The sequence below is a fragment of the Photinus pyralis genome, unplaced genomic scaffold, assembly GCF_008802855.1.
Source record: "Photinus pyralis isolate 1611_PpyrPB1 unplaced genomic scaffold, Ppyr1.3 Ppyr1.4_LG2, whole genome shotgun sequence".
NCBI classification, from domain to species: Eukaryota; Metazoa; Arthropoda; class Insecta; order Coleoptera; family Lampyridae; genus Photinus; species Photinus pyralis.
This window is the reverse complement of record NW_022170403.1, coordinates 29,800,166-29,823,558: the sequence shown is the minus strand read 5'-3', so window position 1 is coordinate 29,823,558 and position 23,393 is coordinate 29,800,166. Positions and strand designations below refer to the sequence as shown.

The window sequence follows — 23,393 nt, the reverse complement described above, 5'->3', positions numbered from 1 at the left end:
GAAAATCTTATTATATGCTTTACCTTTATATATATACAGTGAATTTTTTTTAAATGCGAACATAGGAGTTTGCATGCAATGTAATTTCCCTATGTTCGATTTTTAAAAAAACACATCAATCTATGAGGTGTGCGCGGTTCACATTCCCAAATCGTGCAACTTGTGTGACTATGAACAGCAACTGATAGTCTTTATGATGAAGAGCACTCGGTAAGATTTTTTTTTAAATAAGCCGTGTGAGGCCATAGCAACTTTAGGATAAATTTACGATAACTTACGATAACTTGACCTCACAGGCCACGCGCTGTCACCACAATTCATTGTGAACCAACCTTCAATTATTTGTAGGTCATGTGCACCTGGTATTCTACTAATTTGATTTATTCAATACATAAATGAAGAAAATAAGTAACGAAAACAATTACAATAAATGTTCGAAGTGTCCTCCTTGACATTCTAAGCAATAACCTAACCGATTTCGTAATTAAATTGGACGGCGGTATTTGAAAAAATGTGACAGCTGTCAATTGTATCTACTACTCATTTGAACTACTCAATAGATTGATGTGTTTTTTTTTAAATCGAACATAGGGAAATTACATTGCATACAAACTCCTATGTTCGCATTTTAAAAAAATTCACTGTATAGTTAATACATAGGTAATTAAATTTACGTTACAAATATAGGTATTATTTTTATAGATGATTTTCATTATCTATCAGTATTCAATTCGTTTTTGTTAATCATATGACCCACTAAAACTGTACATATTCGTAGCTATCGCCAATTTTCCCACAGTTCCAGGAATGAGTCTAGTTTGGTTTTAAGGAATACTAGTTGGCCTGCCAGACGATGTCCTGTCTTAACTAAGAATATTCAATTCGAACTGGAAATAATAATAAAAAAACATGGATTTTTCAGTTTCATCTCACAAACACTGCCGCTGCTCTTGCTATTTAACTATCAACATTTTCAAAACGTCTGCGCCTTTGTACTTCCGATTCGTATGTCATCAAATTCTTTGGTACGAAAACCCTACTGGAGTAGCCCACACAAATACTTAAATCAACTACGGCCACAGAATGGCAATTAAACAAAGTCATATAAAAACAAACACAAGGGATACAATATAGATGCAGTGGGAGGCACGAAAAATCAAATCAAATGCAGTTAAATCAATAACAAAACACAAAAATTGACAAACGTGATCAATGAATCGGTACAAAAACGCATTAAAAAAATCTACAATCAATTTAGGCAAAATAACTCGTAATAGTAAATTGTTGTACAAACTTCAAAAGAATGGCACTAATCTAGCATAGACTTCAATTAATTTAACACGAAAAGTAAGTATATTATCCATAATCGCCCAAACAATTATAAATAGACGAAATGTTAATGAGGGGACCTCCTTCTTGCATATTGCTAAACACAAAAGCTGCATTTCGCAAGAGATGATCAAGCAACAGATATAGCGAAGAATCGGACTCATACAGAGAAACATCAAATTAGACGAGGCCCCCCCCCCTCGTATAGATTGCCAAGAGCTGCAGTTCACACAAGATGAAGGAGCAACATATGCCTCATTTACGACAATGTAGTTTACGAACAAGTCCATAGATACATTACACTTCAATTCAATAATTTCCGCATATTTAAAAGAATTAAAATTTATCAATTTAACTTTGGATCACGACCATGTCATTTAAAACATAACCACAAATTGAGCAAACATTTACATAAAACATGAAAGTGATTTCAAAACAATAAAAGTTAACGATATCAAACACGTAATCCTGCATTGAGGTTAAATCATGTCAATTTCAAAACCAAAGATGGAAAGTATAAAATGTTGCTTACAGAACACAAATAAAGTTATAAATAACACAAAAAAACTGGAACCTGAAAGTAGGAAATAGGCAAAGGTTAATAAATGAAACCTGTGTGGTTCTTTCCGCCCCTTCTGCGCCGGTGTATCCCACTTACAACCCCTACTTTCCGACTAGGCACCCTTCAACAGATTTAAAAAGTTGACGTTGAAATAGATTCCTTTTAAAAAGAAGAAGTGAGGTTTCAATTATTTTGTACATGTGGATATATCAAATCAATCAAATTCCTGCTTCCAGCCCATTAGACACTTGGCACTCAGAGAATGGAGAAAAAATATAAAATTCTGCTATTGTGTTCAGAATGGGATCCCTCCACTTAATGACCCTTAGTACAGTTGGCGGTTGAGAAATGAAAAGTGGGAAATTTGGATGAATAAAGTGAGAAATAAGGTCTAAACTTACCTGACAGGTTTTAAATTCGAATAAATAGTAAATCAATACTTATAGGAACTATTTCTAAGTGTATTTCTCAATAATAAAACTTTATTCTAAGAGAAACAATGACGGGTAATTACAACAAATGTAAATTGAGAGATAAATTTCTGAAAAAAATTAAATTGTCAACATAATACTAAAAATACATATAGTTCTATTTGAGACAGTTAAATAACAAATTAATCTAAATCTAAGGAATCAAAACCCTTCTGAGTCTGACACCATTACATTATTCTAAAATTTAGCTCTTTACATTAAACACATTAAAAACAAAAATAATGTGAGATCAAGACAACTAATTACTTTTATATAGTATCACTTTGGATATATGTAATTAACATTTTATCATTTCAAGTTTTGCTCACGTATGAAACTGAATCGTTCTCGGCACGATAGAAGTACAAATTAAAAAATACACAAAATACACATTAAAATTATTTCACGCGCCACCATTGGAATTTCGAAAAAGGCTCAGTCTCTTATTATCAAAAAGGCAGTTTCATAGTTAAATAAATTACAAACGTTCAACATGGAGAATTTTAGCAAAACACACATTTACTCCGTCACTTGACTTCTTCGCTGTTCCACGAGGGACTGCATTTTTCGCTGGACTTTATTATTAGGTGTGTAAGTGTCTTCGTCGTAACCTAGCAGACGTTTACCGACAATATGTTTATTAATGGCATTGTTAATTTTTTCCAAATCCTATAAAACAGTTGTAGTTTCGTTCTACATTCTACAAAAATAATACCTTTGATGGACTCCTACTGAAGTGATATTCCAAAGAGTTCGTCTTACTACCACCATTTGTTGGTGTATCATACGAAGTGATGTACAAATTATCGGTTATCTGGCACCGAGGAGATGCAAAGTTGTTGTTAATCAATGGGAGAGGACTGAGGGCGATGTTAGGATCCTAAACAGAGCTTTAGAAATAATTCTGTGTTATATTTTGATATACCTGTTCTTTAAATTGTAAAGCAAAGCTTTTTATTGCTAGAACATAAACAGTGTTATAAAATGAGATCAGATCACCCCTTTTCTCGATATCCGAGTTAATACCTACAGAACAACGAGATTATAATGAAAGCAAGTTTTAATACAACCTTCATCAGTTACTTCCTGTGTGCTACTTCGATCTATTAAAACGTTTCTGTAAATATGACTGCTAGCCTGGGGTTGCCCTCTGTAATGTTGCATGATTTCAGCAAATTTTTGCTCCCTCGTGCTTGTCACCTGCAACGCAATTCGAATACTAATCCACAAAATGAAGAACACATCACACTTACTTTACAGACAACGTATACCGCACACATTAATAATTGATCCAAGTGACGATCCTTTATTAAATGCGTATGATCTCGAATTGAATATTCGAAGACCGTCCAAATCTTTTGTGTGAATTTTAAATCGGTGATGTCTAGTTTATTGCACAGCTGCTTCATGCGCGAATATGCCAGGTTGTAGAACTTAAAATGAAATTTTTAATTGGGACTAAAAAAAGAAATGGCTTTGGCGTACTTTGCGTATGATAATCGATAGGCTTCCAGATTTTTTCGGTCTACCACTCGAAGGTGAAGATCCCTCCGCTTTGACGGGCGTTGTTGAAGTTGAATCTATCGGTTTTTCTAACACAATTAGTTGTTTGGTACCATCTTTGTCCACCATCACTAAAAGGAAACCTTGTAGACTCAATGGGTTTATGCAACTAAAGAGGATTTATCAGATAAGTTTAACTAAAACATGCGAGATTAACTCTAAATGAAGTAGTTTACACAATTAACTAAGGATTCTCTTGTACTTTCTTAGACCCGTTTTATAAACAAATTTTGTACTGTACTGTTTTACACACACAATATTCTTGCGAAAATGTTCGGTCTGAATGCTGCCCGTTCCTATCCCTGTCTGATTTCACATGTTCTCTTAGTCTTTTTCCAATATTTTTGAATATTGCTTGTAGCTGGTCTGGGCTAAGCAGATTGGGCTGTAGTTTTTGCACTGCATCTGTATTCCTTTCTTGTAGATTGGAATTAAATAGTTATTTATGCATCAAGGGCATTAAGGCGATGTTTATGCCGAGGGCGACAGAGCCTGAGGAGGGAGGTGCACACAAAATTTTATTCTTCATAGTTCCAAATAATGCATTTCCAATATACAAATGTAACGATTATTGTTTGACCGACATTAAGTGCTTCATACGAATCAAGTAGCATCTTTTTTTATTACATAATATAACTCCATTAATATATTTGACAGGCCGTTTGAGGGCATAATGAGCCAACAATCCATTATGACCTTGGGCGTCATAGACTGCTTTATCTCATATGACAGATGTAATTGGCACATTAATAGGCAAATGAAAAATAAAGGTTATTTTGCCGGTCTCTCGGGATTGTTTGTTTTTCCCACGCTTCTTTACAGATGTCCCATATCCATTTTTCCTCCAGAGTCCTTTACTCATCTCCAGTGCAATGCCGTATTCTTCACTTGCTTTTCCAATTTTGATTCCTGGTATTTCCTCTTTGACTTCTTCTCTCTTAATTGTTTGTTGCTGTTGCACTTTTTCTTTTGTTATTTTGTCTTCCGGCTCTGGTGTGTTATACTTTATTCTGTAATGTTCTTTTCATGTTTCAAGTATTTCTTGTGTCAGCTAGTGTTTGTCAAAGTTTAATTTTAATTGCTTTTATTTCTTTCCTTTTATCCCCCCTTCATCTTTTTATTCTCATCCAGAATTTTCTAGTGTGTTCTGTGATCTCTTCTCCAAACTCCTTCCAGGACTCTTTCTTTGCTCTTTTGATTTCATTTTTCACTGTGGTTCTCCTTCGAATTTATTCCTCTTTGACTTTCTGTTTTTTTTTTGGTTTGTACATACTGCTTCCATGCTGTTTTCTTATATTTTGTCAGCCTTTGTACCTCGATATTCTACCACCTCGTTCTTTTGCAATGTTTACTGTATTTTCTCTGTTTTCTTCACCAGTGTTTCTTGGAAAGCTATCATCCTTCTTCTCTAGTCTGTTTTTCCGTATTCCAGTTTAAAAATTCTAAATTTCTTTCCTGGCATTTTTCTTTGTTTTCCTTGTATTTGTCTTCTATTATTAGGTCGTTCCCTTTGCAGAAGAAATTTTTATTCCATTTCTATTTAGTGTATCTTCCCAATATATTCCCATACATCCCATTCCTTTGTTGTAGCCCTACTCTACTGTTCCAGTGTCCCATTATTATTGTCCTCTCATTTTCTTTTTTCAATTCATCTAGTATTTGTTGTATAGATTCGTGTGGAACTCCTGGAGATTTCTTCAACTGGTGTTCCTTCTACTGCCCCATGTATCTGTATGATGTTAATTGTTTCTTCCATGTTTATAGAGTTGATTACCTTAAAATCAGTTATTCTTTTGTTCATTTCCTCTGTGACTATTATTCCTACTCCTTCCTTTGCCCTTTATTCTGGTTGCACTGCAGAGTAGTATCGTATGATTTTTTTGATAAGTACCTACATGCTTTCTTCGCCATTTTTGTTAGTTTCACTTAGCCCTCCTGCTGTTCATTTCTTCTGTTATTTCTATCCTTTCCTGTTAGTGTGTTTATCTTCCAAATTCCTATCCCTATCTCTACACTTCATATATCTTTACCTTTTTTCGTGTCGTTTTTCATAGGATGTTTCTTTGGTTGTACCATTTTAAGTTTCTGGTTTTGTGAGGTTTGTTCATATTTAAGTTTTTCTGGGATTGTGCCAGTGTTACTGATAGATCTGATTATTTTGGTTAGTTGTGCTTATGTTTCTTCCTCTGGAGATTTTTCTTCTCTCCTCTTCATGTCTTTCTATTCAATGCGTGATTATTTTCTTACCCCGGTCAACCCGTTGAAGATCAGCTACTTATCATTGCCCTTGCCAATCAAAACAGGAAAACATGTACATTTAAGCCTTTTAAAAACATTTCGTTTCCGACAATATATCACTACAAAAGTTGGACGAACAATGAATTTTTGTGTGTTGAAAATTAGATCGTTTAGAGACCTTTATAAACACACACTAAAAACTAACGATTTGATAATTACATTGACATTTCATTGTGAACACCCTGTATCACTAAATCCTACTTTCTCATTACCAAAGTATTACTTTTACTCGGACTAACATTATTGCTCAAATTTATTCCTAAACTTCAAAAAACAAGATCGCTATGATGCATCAAAGTAAGGCTTACAAATGGGGAATTATTCGGGAAAAAATTAATAGATTGACATTGACAATTCAACTCATGTATAAAAAATCGCATAAGCCGCAGTGAAATTGTCACTTTGACAGCGGCAAAAGTTACCTGCAACTTTTCCAGCGACAAATGCACTAGTAGTTTTTTCACTTATTCATTTTCGAACCAATTATCGCATTATCCTTTCCCATATGACTAGTTTGACGTCTGTCAGTAATTGATTAGTTATGTGAATTTCTTGTTCGTTAAATTGTCCTGCCGAATTACACTCGAAGTTTGTATTTAAACCGAGTAAATTTGTGTTGTTGCAATTCAAATCTGTTGCCTTTTAGCAATTGAACTCGAAAAACTGTCAACCTAAAAATGCTCCACCTGCGCATTTTTATTAGTTGACAGTTTTTCTCGTCTAATTGCTAGGCAACAGATTTTCATTACCTAAACAACCCAAATTTACTCGGTAAAATACAAACCTCTTGTGCAATTATAAGTGACAAAAAATGAATAGCTTCCAATGTAGAGGTTTACAAATGACACCGAAACAACTAAAAATATACAAGGTGTTCTATTAAAACAAAAAGTTATTTATTTACACCATAAAAATGGAACACCCTGTATATTCAAAAATAATTTCTATAGATGCACAAACTATAGTTGATATTTTTTACGAGGTAAGCTAGGGAAGACCGAGGCACTGTTGCTGGACCCAGTATACTAAGAGTGCTCTGAACATGTCTAACACCAGAGGGGGCTCAGAAATTCAAAAACGGAATAACTGGCCAATCACATTTCCTAATTCGTTGGTTGAATGTAGTCGAACTACTTACAACCACCTGCCAGAGTATCTACTGCTCAGTGCATTGCAACACATACCTGCATGAGATGTCTTTGTAGGTGTCTGAGAAGGTTTAAACAATTGTTTTTTGACATCAGATATGGGCGACTGAAACCTTTCAACAGCAGACGGCCCTGGTGATTGCAATTGATCTAAAAGAAAACATTCGCCAATTTTATCGAATTACAAATGTTAACCTACTATTTAAAGAACGCCGAAGTATTTGACCGGGTGCAGGTTGTTCTTCGCTGTGCACCATATTCCCTGGTAACGCGATGTCCTCGAATTTAGGAAAGTTCTCCCCCGAATTCGACAAAATTCTCCAAATCGGACTGCCACTTTTCCATATTAAAGATTCGATTATCTTTTGTTCCACCATATTTAAGTGCTTCACGGCGTCTCTTGGTAACTGATCTTGCGAACGAACGATCAGCTCGATCACACGTACAAAGTAAAACGGTTCGACATTCAAAGCGTTTAAAATCCAAGGAAACTTTCTTTGGCAATTGTAAGAGTAGATAATTATCTCCAAACTGCAGGCAAGGGTGCACTCATAAAAGATTTCTTGTACTGCCAAATGCTGGAAGCATAAAATGGATTACACAGTTAATGGAACGATTCGAGTTACCGAAATATCCGAATGGAGAGTTTTCTCTTTTTGAAAGATGTTTTCGACGAATTTGTAAAATAGCGTAATAGCAAGCTGGAGTCTCTGGTTGGCATAATCTGGTGTAATCATTGGAACAGACGAGCTTTGTCTTGTAAACTCCGTACGAAATTTATCTCCAAGAGATTCTATAATTGTTGCAATTTTTTCAGTGGGATCTATTTTACAACCCCTACAAGAAAAAATTGAAGTTCTACAGAGAGAAAATGAAGGTGAAACATACTGAAGAATTTGTAACAATAATTCACTTGGACCCGACTGACGACCGGCGAGTAAGGATTGTAACCGAGCTACACTTTTGGTTGCTGTAGATAAAGGTGTGCTATCCATTTGTGTTCGGGGATTCACTTTCTTCGCAGATCCGGGTGTTCCGGGTAGTGAATTCTGTAGGAATATGAGTAGATATTACGCTAGTAATGAATTAGTTAGAACATACCTCGCCTGATCGAGACGATTCAGTTACTAGAGCATCACCTAAAATGTTGAGACTGTTAGGAAATACTCTTTTTGCATTTAATGCATTTAATAATGGCTAACAGATATGATTTTCTCTGCCTTTAGTACATGTCAAATGTCAGAAGTTTAAGGCTTGCTGCCTATCAATGAAAATAGAAAAAATAAATAAAAAATAAAAATTGCGATTTCCCCATTATCGTATATCAAAACAACCCCTCGTCAAGGGGTTAGTTCCAATCCCGATCGCCTTCCGGGGACGTTTTTGAATTTTCGACTTGCGCACTCGGGAATGTCGATTAAGCGATAAATTTTTGGAAAATTTCGATTCAAAATGTCGTCTCCGTACTCGGGCACGCAGGAACTCGATATTTTACGTCGATCGGAGCCGTCGACGCGTCGCCGGGCTTCGTCTGGCACATCGAGATGCGAAATAAAAGACGTCGCTCGGCTTCGGCGGCTGCGCTAATTTTTAAACGTTGCTTTGTAGGTCTGTACTTACGATGGGAAAAAGTTAGCCTATTTACTTTTCTCTATTGGAGAATTAATTTAGAATGAAATATTTTACCATGCAATGTTACGATGACGATATGCTATTGGATTAAGTATTAGACAAATAATTAAAGTTGTGCACGTGATAAATGGTTTTACAGATAAGTTATCTGTAGAATTTCTTTAAGCATGAGCAGTTAGCATCCCCAATCAATAGATACTACCTACCTTATACCTACCACTGATACTGATACTGATACAAAATAAAAGTTACCAAATTCTGAGCAGAATTCTACTATACTGAGCTAGAACTATGCCTGGGAGGAAAAATAAATACTAATCTAATCTATATGTATTTGTCAAATTACCAGGAACAATTAGGTATTGCATACTCAATATCTACATTTACAAGTAGCATGCCAGGAAACAGTAATGATTTAATTAATGCCTATAATAATAAAGAAAATTATGTTAATGGAATTAAGATCAAAATTTAAATTAACTAAATTATCCAATTATCTGTTAAACATAGTGGTACAGTTTTCCCACATTCAGTAATTTTTAATGTTTTTAAACATTACATTTTAAATAAATGGCCAATTATCGCATTATGTGTACCAAATAGCTTAATTTAGATATTTAATATTTTCTTTTTTCCGCATGTGAAAATTTCACGTAATCTGAAATATTATGGATTAAGTTTTGGTGGCTTTAAAATGTTAATCGAAAAGGCCCCCCCCCCTCCAATTTAATCAGGACATTGACTGTAGGTGGTATCCATCTCTCAAGGAAAATAAGAGAGCATCTCCTGGTCCAGGAGAACACCGAGATAACTAGTCATTGAGTTTTATGTGGAGAGTTAAAATGATAAATAGGTTTGACTTATTCTATGAAATAAAAATATGTAAAATCATATTTTGTTATTAAAATGTGCATGAACATGCAACCAACTTTTTTATTTTGTTAGTCTGTACCTTTTTAATGCTTATTTGCGGTTTTTTCACAATTTTTATTCTGTTGGCTCTTATTTAGTACACCCACGTTTTCCAACATTGTGATCATCAGTCCACGTGGATGTTTTTTTTGTTTTAGTTTTATACATATTTTTATACCATATGACTGTATGGGATAAACTCATTTCTAGAGGTATTATGCGAAAAAACCTACAAAAAGCAGATTTTTATTTGACAATGTATAGTAAGAGTACCCCCTCTATCACTCCCTCAAAGATTTTAAAGTGAAGAGGATGTAGTAGGACACCTTGTTTAAAAGGAATTTTTTTAATTTGGAGATATACATTTTTTACAATGCCTCCGTCCAAAGCTTTGTAGAATGAAGAAATTTATTATTTAGTTTATTTTTCAATTTACAATTCAAGGAAATGTTCAATATGAAAATATACCAAATATGTGACATTCTTTGTTTCATTCTACTTAGTTTTTGGTGAGATTATATTGGTTGTAAAATAATACATGATGCTGGAGGGGAAATGGGCAATATTTTGGGAAATTAAAGTAGAGGTTATTTGGATAAAAATGCTAATAAACTATATTTTTACTCTCAAGCATTTCAAAGATCAACAATTGCCATTTTATTTTAACTATCTAATTTTAATAAGGTTTTTCTAGTCAACTATAGTCAGCTTGAGGTTAGAATTAAAGTGTGAAATAAATCAACAGTGCATCAAGCAGAATATCAAAACTCAAAACTTTAATATTTTATTAATTTAAATTAGAGGAGACGCCTACATAAGGGTGTAATTTGCGAAGATTTCAGTCACCTAAACGAAATTATCGTGTCTGTGTGCAGGTTCCAGTAGAAGAGGGGCACCGCGCACACTTCCACAGACAAAAAAAAAAAAAATATTTAAAATTCAAAAAAGGGTTATTCGCATTATATCAAATGCAGAGTACAGAGCACATTGCAAACCATTATTTATTAACCTAAAAATTATGCCGGTACCTACACTGTACATATATGCATCTTTGTTGGAGATACACAAGAAGAGGATGACGTTCACCAGAGTCTCGGAATTGCATAAGCATTATACACGAAGCTTAAATGATTTAACAATAAAGCGCTTCAAAAAAACCACTTCGAAAAAAAATTCTTTGGACCTCAAATTGTACAATCACCTACCAAATTATGTTAAGGAAAAAAATGATAAATCATTTAAGCAAAAAATTAAACAGTTTCTCTTGAAACATAGTTTCTATAGCACAGAAGAGTATTTGGTGAACAAAGTGGTAATGTAGAGCGGAACATAAATTTTATTATTATTATTATTTACAACGTGATTTTTTTAAAATGTATTTTGTATTTTCGATTTACTATTTATATATACTGTTACTGTATTACCGTAATGTAATGTGAGAGTGCGTGTGTAGGTGTGTATGTCGGTGTGTATGTCGGTGTGTATGTTTGCAATTTTATACTTATAAATATTACATGTATGACTCCTGTAAATTATTTATAATCCAGCAGGAATAATAAATCTTGAATCTTGAATCTTTGAAGGGCGATTTACCTTGGCCAGCGTGTTCATCAAATTTGGGGCCTTACGATATTTTTATGGGGATACATCGAGGGATACATCAACTTGTATTGCACAGGGCAGGTATAGTGGGGTAATAATTTATTATTATCACTCGTCTTTGAGGAGTCGACCATACCCGTTTATAGGGGAAAGATGTAGAAAAGTGTAGTTAGAATTCAGTGCGAACCCACTATCGGAATAATTCAGTACAAGGTAAATTCTTTTCAATTAACATGAATTAAATGAATTAGAGATATAATATTTGCAAGTAGCTATAATCCTATATAGATCGGCGCGTAGTCTGAAATGAATAAGTGTAACAGATGGGGCGTTGGTCAGGGATGGTCTTAATAAATTAACATGAGAAGTTACAGATTTGTGTATATGCTTTATTATTAATGAAAATTAAGCAGCACGAAATTGGTTTCCTAATTACGCAAGCTGCTATTAAATTATATTTATTTTATAGCAGATGTTAAATTGACATTTTAATAGGTTTGAATGAGTAGGCCAAGTTTAACAGTGAGGGTAGTTAACGTGATCAGTTTAACCACAACAGATGATTAAGTATTCTAATTACACCTGTCATTCTTATTTCAAATGGGATGAGGAGCACGATATAAGATGACGTTCAGAACAAATGACAATGCTGTTTCTATGGAAACGACCGCGAGGGCAGAATCTACGCTTGCTATTTTTGACGTCTACATTTTAAGTGTGAGTGTTAATCCAGTATCAATAATATAATAATAATAATACAACAAAGAAACACCATAAATACAATTAAAAAACACAAAACTCCTTCTTCACAGAAACACACCACGTTATCACAACCCACTCGTATTCAACCCAAACGCAAAGCCAAAGAAACACTTACACAATAAACTTCATTTAATAAAATTACAGGAATTATTATAATGATTTTGTTTTGTTTTGCTTTGTTTTCCTCTTTCCTGATAGCGTTGACTATTGTGCCCATCAATAGGTATGTTGGTAAGTACGAATTACATACTATCCCTAGATGTCCAATGTACGTGTGTGATTTTTATTATTTTTTATTTTTTTTAAAGGACCCTACATAACTTCACCAGACACAGACACAGATACTAATCGTACTTGATTTTAATCCGTGCGATTAGTTAACCAGGCTAGACCTGAGTTCTCACAAGAAACACCGACCATAATAATAATAATAATACCTGAAGAGGACCGCCATGAAGAGACCTTTGTGCCTGCTTCTCAACCGCTTGTGGATGGGACCAGCGCAAAGGATACCTCCAAAAGACGTATGAAATGGGACGAAGGGATGAATCGCTTCATTTTCGGTACGTATCTGGAGATCACGAAGATGGAAACGGACAGGACAGCATACAGAGGTAATAAAGTTACACGCCCTAGCACAATTAAAAAACACATAACTCCTTCTTCACCGAATCACACCACATTATCACAACCCACTCGTATTCAACCGCAACGCAAAAACCTTAACAGAACTACAGGCTCACAACATACTAAAATATCTCCACCAAAAACCCAAGCAACTTCACAAATACAACCTCAAGAACAAAGAAACATCATAAACACAAGTAACGCAACACGCACTACAAAGACAGGTCCACCCAATAAAGTTACACGCCCTAGCACAGTTAAAAAACACAATACTCCTTCTTCTCAGAAACAACCCACTCGTATACAACCGAAACGCAAAAACCTTAACAGCACCACAGGCTCACAAAATACTGCAATATCTCCACCAAAAACCCAAGCAACCTCACAAACACGACCTCAGGAACAAAGAAACACCATAAATACAATTAAAAAACACAAAACTCCTTCTTCACAGAAGCACACCACGTTATCACAACCCACTCGTATTCAACCCAAACGCAAAGCCAAAGAAACACTTACACAATAAACTCCATTTAATAAAATTACAGGAATTATTATGATTTTTTTTTGTTTTGTTTTCCTCTTTCCTGATAGCGTTGGCTATTGTGCCCATCAATAGGTATGTTGGTAAGTACGAATTACATTATCCCTAGATGTCCAATGTACGTGTGATTTTTTTTTTTTTTTTTTTAAGGACCCTACATAACTTCAGACACAGACACAGACACTAATCGTTACTTGATTTTAATCCGTGCGATTAGTTAACCAGGCTAGACCTGAGTTCTCACAAGAAACACCGACCATAATAATAATAATAATGTGTCTTTATTAGAATAACGAGTGGCATTTAGGTATTATTATAACCATATAATTAACAAGTTTACCCGTTAATCTAATGAGGCGAAGTTCAGATGCTTTGGTACAAAGAAACCGCGCATCTGCTCTTCCACTTAACCCCTTTAGATTCCATTACTTAAAGATAACGATAGTGGAAAATTATAGTTATAGTAGGTGGATGAATAAACAAAAAATTAAAATTTAAATAAAAAATAAAAACATTATGTCTTACGCTAAATGAACCAAAAATCAATATAAGGAAATCAGATATAAATGATGGATGTGTACAAAAAGAAATCAAACAGGAGATGTAATATCGTACAATTTATATCAAAGAGGATGACATTAATATAAAAAAAAAAATGAATTAAAGACTCATGTTTTGTCTATCCAGTGTAATTTTAAATAATTTAGTTTTAAATGAAACCATCCCAAGCATTTTAACATCAGTAGGCAGAAGATTGTATATTTTTGCAACGTTATAAACATACGATCGTTCGAAAAACTTGGTTCGATGGAGTAATTAGTTTATGTAATCTAATGTTCGAGCTAAATTGAATCTTTTCGTACAGATACCTAGGCATACAATTGGTAATAATACTATGAAATATATGAAATATAATGTGTTAATATAATAAAATAAAAAGGTTACAGTGATGTTGTCAAATAAGGAACATTTACAAACCACCAGTACAATTGTAATAATTATTTTACACCTTGTATAGTAAATTATCACTTTAACCAGGAATCTGGATAGCAAAAAGATGCTTCTAAAACAGTGCTACCTATACTTGAAGATATACATTTTTTAAGAATCAGGTGCTGATTCTGAATCAAAAGGGCAAGATGATCGCAGGAATTCCAAATAATCAGAAAAAAATAATTTGTAAACAATTTTGCACTTCTCAAAAATTAGAAATTGAACATAAAATTGGTTTTTTCAAAATAATTCCGCAGTGGTTGATCTCACAAAAAAAGGATTCAAATGAAAGTTAAAGAAGACAAAACTCCTCACATTTTTTGTAATAAACTTTTTTTTGTACTTCTAATATGTTCCGAGCTGCGGAAAATTTGAACAATTTTCTACTGTAATTTCGTGAAAACAAATGACACTTATTTTTAATGTATTTTCCACACCACAATAAAGCCCGTCTAATTTGGACACTAGTAAAGAAAAGCGAACAGGCTGCTGTTAGTGTTAAACAGGTGGAAGAAGATGCTGATGACGTGCTGATTGTCAAGGCAGTGAATATTTGTGCCCAACATTTGATGCTGTTTTCTCAATGTAGAAGCAGTGAGAATTAAGAGAACAGCCCACAAATACAGGCTTGAATTTTATTTTGAACTCATAGTAAGAGAGCGGCGAAATTGGTTCCGCGCAAGAAAATAAAGCGCGCAGACGTTTATGATCAATACAATTATTGAAAGTATGTTCAAACACCCTTAAAATTAATTTCTGGCTACTGCTAACTTCAGACAGCACTCTATTTTGATTCATGCAGTGATGAATTTGGCTCAATACAGGAGTAAAGCACAGTTTCATTATAAATTATTTTCTACTATCAAAACTGGCATACAAAACAATAAACTACGCAAAAACAATAAACCTCAAAATATAATGGTGATTAGTATGCTTTGATAAGGGTTACAATCTGAAAACCACTATCGTTGAAAGTCAAACACAGATTAGCTCAATATATAGATAATAAAGTGGTCAATCTTTTCTGACTGTGGTTAGACATTTTACTGCAGAAAAACTACTAACTTACCTTAATCTGTCACTGTGAGTAAATAAACTAATAAAATGTATGTGGTAATTGCATGCATTAATGAGGTTACAATAAACTTTTTCAGTTCAGATTACACAATATATAATAAAATGCAATAATCAAAATCGTAAAGCAACCATTGTGTACGTAAGCGCAGCTCAAGCGAGAACAAAATGAAGCAATTAAAACAGTTTAATTTAATAGATCTGAACTTGTATACGCGATCGCTTTAAAAGTAAAAAAAATTCTTCGAGTGAAGCCTACCTGAGTAACTCATCGGTGAAAAGACACTTCCATTTGCATTTTTTAACGCTTGCTCTTTCAACAGTAAACGTCTGCGGTATTCGGCTAGAAAATGTAGTTAACTAATGTAATTCCGATATCGCTATACAAGTCAAGCACCAATTAGTTACAAGCAAAAAAAAACAATAAAGCAATAAGCACACTTTTGGAAACGCATGCGCGTAAAACTCACCTAAAAAGATACGCTCGTCAAAGTCTCCTCGATTTAACAATTGAGCCTCGTACGTTTTGGTAATGTTCCGTAAGTTACTATCAAAGTTGGCAGGATCGAAAAAGCCAGTGAAGGTGTCTTCGTCACCTTGCAGAATATCTTTACTAAATAGGTCTTTGATGTGCTCCTTCCAACTGTATTCCTTTACGTATTTCACTTCGGCGGCTATACCGTCGTGTTTCGAACATAAGTAGTTTATAATACAAGGCGCTTCCTTGGGCGCAATGTAATTGGGATCGGACCAATTTGGAGGCAGCTCTAAAATATTATTTGATCAGCACCTGATGACCTAAGTGTATTGACAAGGTTACAGTAGTGCCACGCAAAACACAAAATTCTTGTACTTTTGATTATTAAAGAACTATTATTATGGGAGCCTACCACGCATTTACACAATTGGCGCTGCAGTGTAGGTATAGCATGATTGGATTCTAAAAATATAGAGAATAATCAGATGCCCACAGGCACTTAGACCATATATTTGGCTGATTGGTCCAACGCTAACAGCATCATTCACGCTTCCACATTGTCAAGACAAATTTGAAGACGTCTTAGTTTGTTACATAGAAAGAAAGAACTGATTAAATTTTCAGGTACCCTGGAGCAAGTTTATTATTTGCACTTAAACTTTAAATTTAAGGCTTTCTTATGAAATGCTGCTTTTGTAGTTGAAGTCTAACAAATTCTCGATAGTGGATATTCTTTGCAATGATGAAAAGAACGGCGGTACTTAAAAAAATTTGAAATATCGGTCTTAGTTTTTTAGGAAGATCGATGAATAGAAAAATCGTTTTTCGTAAATAACCGCTGTTGTAATGGGAGTAGAAAAACAGATAGCACCAATTTGGAAATCCGACAGTATTTCCTACGGCGGTACTTAAAGGGGCAGTATACCCAAGTTTCATGTTTTCGTCTAAAGATAGATTAAAAATATCTAAGAGTAACGGTGAAAACCGCAAGTCTCTACGCCGTTTCGTTATTAAATGGCAAGGTGTCGAATGTAAAAAACGGTCGTTGTGACGTCATCCCGACAAATGGGTCGGTGGCGCGCTATAGCAATATATGGATTCGATGACGTTTGACGTGTTAATTTGAGACTGGTAGTCAGTGATTGGCATTATTTTCAAAAATGCCTAACTTTGTGTTTTCCGCTGCAACAATAATTTGAAAAATGCCAATGTTACATTGCAAATTATCCCCCAGAAAAGAAGGAGCCGTGTCGAAATAACGTCTGGAAAAGTAGAAAAAACCGCTGAATCATAGTATAGTCACGTCGTTTGCAGTGTCCACTTTAAAGATGATAATTTTTTTTGGAAGATACAAAAAGGAAATGACCCGTGCCTCAGCATAAAGTTTTGAGAAGGCTGACAATAATACTGCAATCCCTTCTTTACATCTCACAGGAAACAAAGGTCCTAATAAAGCTATAAAACGTCAGTCAACTTATCTAAGAAAGTAAGATTGTGGCTGATTGCTTATTGTGGGTAAACGATAAATTTCGTAGTGGAGAAACCAGTTCAACATCAAACATATGCCACAATCAAACAGAAGAACTGAATCAAATGGCACCAATACCGCTTACTGAAAGCATAGGTATCCAATCTGAGCTGGGCACAGAAATTTATTACAAATATTCAAATTTATATGATGATATATGTTCGGATGATACTTCAGTAAGGATTTCTTGATTTTTTCAAGGGAAAGCGAAATAGAATATGAAAGAACTGACGCGTTCGGACTGCTTGGATCCGTGCCGCCGCACTCACGATGTCGGGATGACGTCACATGTTCTGTCTTTCAAACTTTCATCGTTAATATTTTGAAAACTACTCATCGTAGAAAACTCCGGTTTGAAATGTTGTTCTTAGATTTTGTTCTACAATTTTTTTGATTTTGGGTATACTACCCCTTTAAAGATATTATTTCCATCTATTATGATAGGGCATATATTTAAAAAAATATGTTTCGCGATCTTCAGAAAAAAATCAAAACGCTAACGTAAGGATAGGCAACTCAAATTGCACTTATAACGCCTGAGGCCACAACTCATTACTTGAAAGGGAAAACAAAAGAAACTACCTGGCATTACCCTACATATTGTTACGCCGTTCCTAATGATATTGATTAGATAAATTACTATTTATTATTTATTTATTTGAATGCTGTTGATTTATAAATCATAATGTCACATATTCCCAAGACCAAAAATGGATATCCTATTATCCTGCGTAGGTACATTGGAAATAATTTTTTATTTCTAAAAGCTTTTGCATCCCATCAGGATGCTTCAAGAAATAAAAAAAAACCTATAATGAGGCTGTAATAATATTTCCTTTTGACGGGGCGGGGGGTACGTACAATACTAGGTGTATATTTCCCATCTAAAATTATCAGTTTCCTCAGATAGTCCAATATGGGGAACAGTCAGAAGGGCCGATTCCTGCAAAATGTGGTGTAAACGATTTTAACGTTTTAAATGGTCCATTTGGGCCCAAATAACATGTATTTGAAGAGTGCACACCAATTTTTTCCCGGCACAACTTTTGGCAGCCAAAAAACCTCAAAACGTTCGGACTTTTTTCAGTTTTTCGTTTAAAACTCGAAAACGGTCCATATTTTATGAATAACACTTCTTTAGTAAAGTAAAGAAAACAAAATTCTGCGTCGATAAAAAAAACAAACAAAATCGGTCCAATAGAAAAATTTTTACAAGCGATCAAAAAAAGCCCATTTTTTCCAACTTTTCTAAAAAACTGAGTTAACCTTTTTTTAATGCGTTGTGGCTCCTAAAGGAACGATAAAATCCACTACCCCCCCTCCCTAAAGATTGTAGAACATCAATTAGAGAGTTCAAAAAGTAGGTACCAACAATTTAAAATTGGACCAATTTTTGAAATTCGTTGGAAAAATGGGCAATTGCAATAACACTGAAATACAAATTGACTACAGAGCCTTAAATTACAAATGAAAAATATACTTATTCACGCAGGGTGTTACATATGAATATGGACAGCCACCCTCATAAAAGTGGTGAAATATCTTCTTTAATTTTTTTCTCAACAGTCATGCGAGATACAAAAACTGGTGGCATGTCTTTGAATAGATTTTGTAAAATTTGCATTACGGCGTAGGGAGTTTTCGACTCCAACATGGCGGCTCTTAGCCTTCCCCCCCGCCATGCTAAACTCAAAAGTTTGTTACTTTCTGAACAGCACTCGTATAACACTGTGGGTACGATACACTTCACCTAGCTGAAATGTAGAGTTTAAAGCAAAGAAGTACTAATGGGCTGTGCTTACTTAGCTGTTAGTATACAAGGTCTTTAGCCATGATAGAACAGCGCCATCTAACAGAAACTCCACAGATTAAATTACAGGAAAAAAAGTGGGGGCTGATAGGGGCAATTCCAGTTTTAGAGATGAGGCACTAAAAGGTACAAAATTTGAAAAATAAACACGGTTCATCCGAAAGTAAAGTACGATATCATTTTTCAGGGTATTATCTGAGGAGACAGTAATAATTATTTTGCTATACCATTTAAAATTTATTTATTTGTGTACATTTAAGAGTTACGTGATAGTTTTTTGTAACAGCATGAAATGTATACTGCTATTTATTAAGAAGTAAATATAGGGATTTATGTGTCTTGTTTTTCCCTGTCTACCGACAAAATCTCTTGTGAAGGGCGCCTAATTTTATGCAACCAAAATAACTTCTTAAAACAAATCAAGATCTGGCTGTCATATTAATTAATTAATTATTAAAAGCACTTAGTTTAAGTTGCCAGATGTTTATTTGTTTTAAAAAGTCATTTTGGATGCATAAAATTAGGCGCCCTTCAGAAGAGATTTTGTCTTTTAAAAGTAGACACAGGGAAAAACAATACATATAAATCCCTATGTCTACTTCTAAATAAATATCACTATACAGTGTGTCCCCGGATGGACTGAACAAGAAGGAAAAAATTTTTAATTTTAACTTTACGCAAAAATGTCATTTTTTATAAAAATTTTTGCTTGCCTCAAAACCACCTATTCTGAAATAAAAATCTAGATATTCCTTTTAGCAGCTGAGAAAATTACAAAAAACGCAAAATCTACAGCGGAAATTTTTCTAAGTTGCATGTTTTTGATTAAATCAAACTATCATTGTATCTTCCATGGCAACCTGATAAGCGAATCAAGTTAAAAAAGACACCTTAGAGGTTAAGAGAAACATTTTATTTTATATTTATGACATTTTTGCGTAAAGTTAAAATTAAAAATTTTTTCCCTCTTGTTCAGTCCATCCGGGGACACACTGTATATCATCATGTAGTCGTAGAAAGGATCATACATATGGGGTAAAGAAGTTATTCCTAAAACAGCCTACTCCGAAAGGGTCTTTCTTAAAATTCGTCGTCAAAATTGGCTTTGCAAAATTGAGATTGTAAAATAGAAAAAAAATTGCTCTCAGATGGATTCCTCTTGTTAAACAAGTTACTTTCAGGGGCCTATAACGCAAACTATACAATTGTAACAAGTATACAAGTTACAAGTAATCTGCCTGTAACTATAACTACAAGTCCTGAATTCGGTATATGCAAATGAGTTGTGTTATGAAAAAGCTAAAAGTGTAAAATATATTCTAACTTATTGTAGGACTTGTACGACTTGTGTTACAGGCACACATATTATCTCTCCTTCCCATGGCACTAATGCAACTTTTTAAATAGAATGGTTATACAGACCTGGAAAGCTGGGGTTCAACAAATCTTTCCGATTATCTAAAAACGCATTTCTAAATGCAAGATCACAACAAGCTTGTAACAAGTGATACGACATAACAATATCTTCGCTGTACAATGGATTTTGCCCCTTCACAGTTGTAAAAAGCGTCCAGCAGAATTCGAATACTTTGGTAGGTGTACATAACGGCGCCCTTAAAACGGTTACACTTAGAAATCGACGTTTATACATAACTGAAACTCACTTTGTTTTGCGATTTCGTGATGAGCGCAAGTCCATATCTATCGGCCCTTTGAAGATTTCATTAAATATAGGGGTGAACTTTTTAAATATGTTATACGAGACGGCAAAATTGCCTTCAAGTCGTTTGATCTTCTGCCGGAAGTCTTCGGATAAATTAGCCATATCCGCCCATTTGGTAATTTTGTTAAAGAACTGTGTCAAACTGTAACAAGATTTCGGTTACACTTGGCACAGAGGACACCGTAGGTTTTATTTACGCGGGGATGAATTTCTTACATGATTAACATTCAATGTAGTTGAGCCTTACCTTAAATTACAATGTCGTAGTAGGCTTGTTAGACTTACACAGTTGCCTTCAACTGTGCTACGACTTACAGTAGGAGTCGTCGTCTTTCTACATGCTACAAATACAGCACATCCCAGCCAGTGCAAGGCTTCGCCCTGAAAAATACGAGTCGGTCAATTTCTCCTCTAAGAAGTGCACCTGGTTACCTCCAGACTGTAATTAGTTTGTATGGTTTGGAAACTTTGCCATGCCTGAGTGATGGTGTTAATATCCAAGTTTAATTTCGTACTCAATTCCTGGTGTTTTTTAAATAAATGGTCATTGGAATCTTCTGATAGGACCATTTTTATTGCCCAAAGAACGATATAAATAAACAACAAAATTCACATACGACGCCACATTTGATATCGAAATCGAGCTCAACAACGCGCATCCTCCGCACGAACGGGCGGGAAAATAACCGGGCGATCAATTCCTAAATTGCAAATACGCGCGGGAATGTATTTCGAAGAGCCTTAAAAAATAACGCCCTTGTTAGTATTTACTGTTTTAATAAATTCGATAAAGACAAATTGTATAAATTAAGCCTTTTATAACGGTACTACTTCTTATGACGTTGTACAATCTGGGTGGTGTTTGTTACATAACCCCACATTCGTATATAAAATTTAATTTTTAAATTTGAAATTTATATATCATTTTGTTATCTAAAATAAATAAATAATAAACGTTCAACCCAAGTTAAATCTATCTACAGAGTGTTTGATTTTAGCGCCAAACAACAATAGATTACTTCTCCTTTTGTGAAGGTCGATTTACACCACAGTACAATAAAATTTACACCGCCTTTAACACACTATATTGTGTAGTTCAGACATTGTAATACATATACAATAGTTCAGGCATAATATACATATTTCAAAAGAAATATTGACATCGTCATTTACATTCAGATTTTAAAAAAGGTACAAATATCACATATAAGAAAATCGCTGATAATCTTCTTCTATCTGAACACTTAAATAAATACCTACTAAAACATACAAAAGCATAACCACCCGACTAAATGACTAAGTTAGTCGTATTAGTTTCGCAGATAATACGACCCAACTGTTCGTTGGACCCCCTGTAGCAAGTGGTACTGTGGCGTATTTACGGGAGGGGATGAAGGGGTTATATCCCCCCCCCCCAAGAAGAATTGAGTTATCATCATAGCTATTAGGTATTTAGGTAATACTCCGCTATCCGCTCCGCCCACTTTAAAATAAAGGCAATAATATATAGCTACATATAACGGGTTTACCAATAAGAGCGATAGGATTTTAAATTGAAATAAAACACAGTCAATTTGGTCAAATTTAGGTGTGATTGGTTTTATTAGATGCTGTATTTCATGCCATTTATGATTTAAACAAAATATCGTTCAAATGGCCACCGCGGCTCTTTTTGCACTGGCTCATCCGATCGGACCAATTTTCGATGACTCGGTGGATCATATCGGGTGGAATATGGCAGCTATGGTCGCTCGAATGTTGGCCTCGAGCTCGTCAAGAGTCTTGGGTTTATTCGCATAAACCTTTGACTTCACATAGCCCCACAAAAAGAAGTCCAATGGTGTTAAATCGCATGACCTTGGCGGCCAATTGTGGGGGCCATTTTGAGAAATCAACGATTCACCAAACTGTTGACGCAATAAGTCCATTGTAGCGTTCGCTGTGTGGCATGTTGCTGGATAATTTCCAAGCGTTGAGGCAACGTGAACATGATGAAATGGCAAGCCTTACTGATGACAACTGACAGCATATGTCAAATGTTTGGCATCCAACATAGCCGCCTTAAACGTTTAAAATCCTATCGTCCCTATTGGTAAACCCTATAGAGAGCAATTTTGGTTTTGGTTAAAGTCTAAAGTCACTAAAATCTAAATATTCTGTAGTATTCACTATTCAGTGAGTGATCAGTGTTGGCAGTCAACGATTTGGCTATTCGGCATCGATCGGCAATTCGCTACATTGATGCCCAAAATAGACAATGATACGATAACACAATGGTGTCATTCATCTATCGTATACTTAGAAAATCAAGGAAAGCATATTACCTTACTATGGGTCC

The 23,393-nt window shown here is 34.7% G+C and overlaps 1 protein-coding gene across 3 annotated transcripts; it reads right to left on the bottom strand.

Annotated features, from left to right (window-relative positions):
- Positions 1-2,811: 2,811 nt before the first annotated feature.
- On the bottom strand, positions 2,812-21,781 carry LOC116163174 (retinoblastoma-like protein 2). Of its 3 annotated transcripts, none has more exons than XM_031477026.1 (17): positions 21,488-21,781; positions 21,303-21,436; positions 20,997-21,197; positions 20,755-20,945; positions 15,987-16,283; positions 15,776-15,859; positions 8,472-8,509; positions 8,259-8,419; positions 7,997-8,207; positions 7,570-7,948; positions 7,407-7,520; positions 3,847-3,995; positions 3,615-3,794; positions 3,432-3,561; positions 3,287-3,321; positions 3,077-3,241; positions 2,812-3,030 (listed from the first exon to the last, which is right to left on the bottom strand). In XM_031477026.1, exons 1-17 carry the CDS (start codon positions 21,623-21,625, stop codon positions 2,881-2,883), a joined length of 2,757 nt encoding a protein of 918 aa, XP_031332886.1. In that variant the 5' UTR covers positions 21,626-21,781; the 3' UTR covers positions 2,812-2,880. The 3 variants fall into 3 exon arrangements, with proteins under 3 accessions (XP_031332886.1, XP_031332885.1, XP_031332887.1); XM_031477025.1 differs by having other exon boundaries at positions 3,287-3,387; positions 21,488-21,731; XM_031477027.1 differs by lacking the exon at positions 15,776-15,859 and having other exon boundaries at positions 3,287-3,387; positions 21,488-21,718.
- Between the last annotated feature and the right edge of the window lie 1,612 nt (positions 21,782-23,393).

Bases quoted from the DNA above. Each gene is read 5' to 3' on its own strand.
- LOC116163174 (XM_031477025.1), bottom strand. From the start codon at position 21,625: ATGGTCCTATCAGAAGATTCCAATGACCATTTATTTAAAAAACACCAG. The intron at 7,949-7,996 runs GTAACTCGAATC...TTATGCTTCCAG, and splicing joins CTCTCCATTCGGATATTTCG to CATTTGGCAGTACAAGAAAT. The intron at 7,521-7,569 runs GTAGGTTAACAT...GTTTTCTTTTAG, and splicing joins ACTTCGGCGTTCTTTAAATA to ATCAATTGCAATCACCAGGG.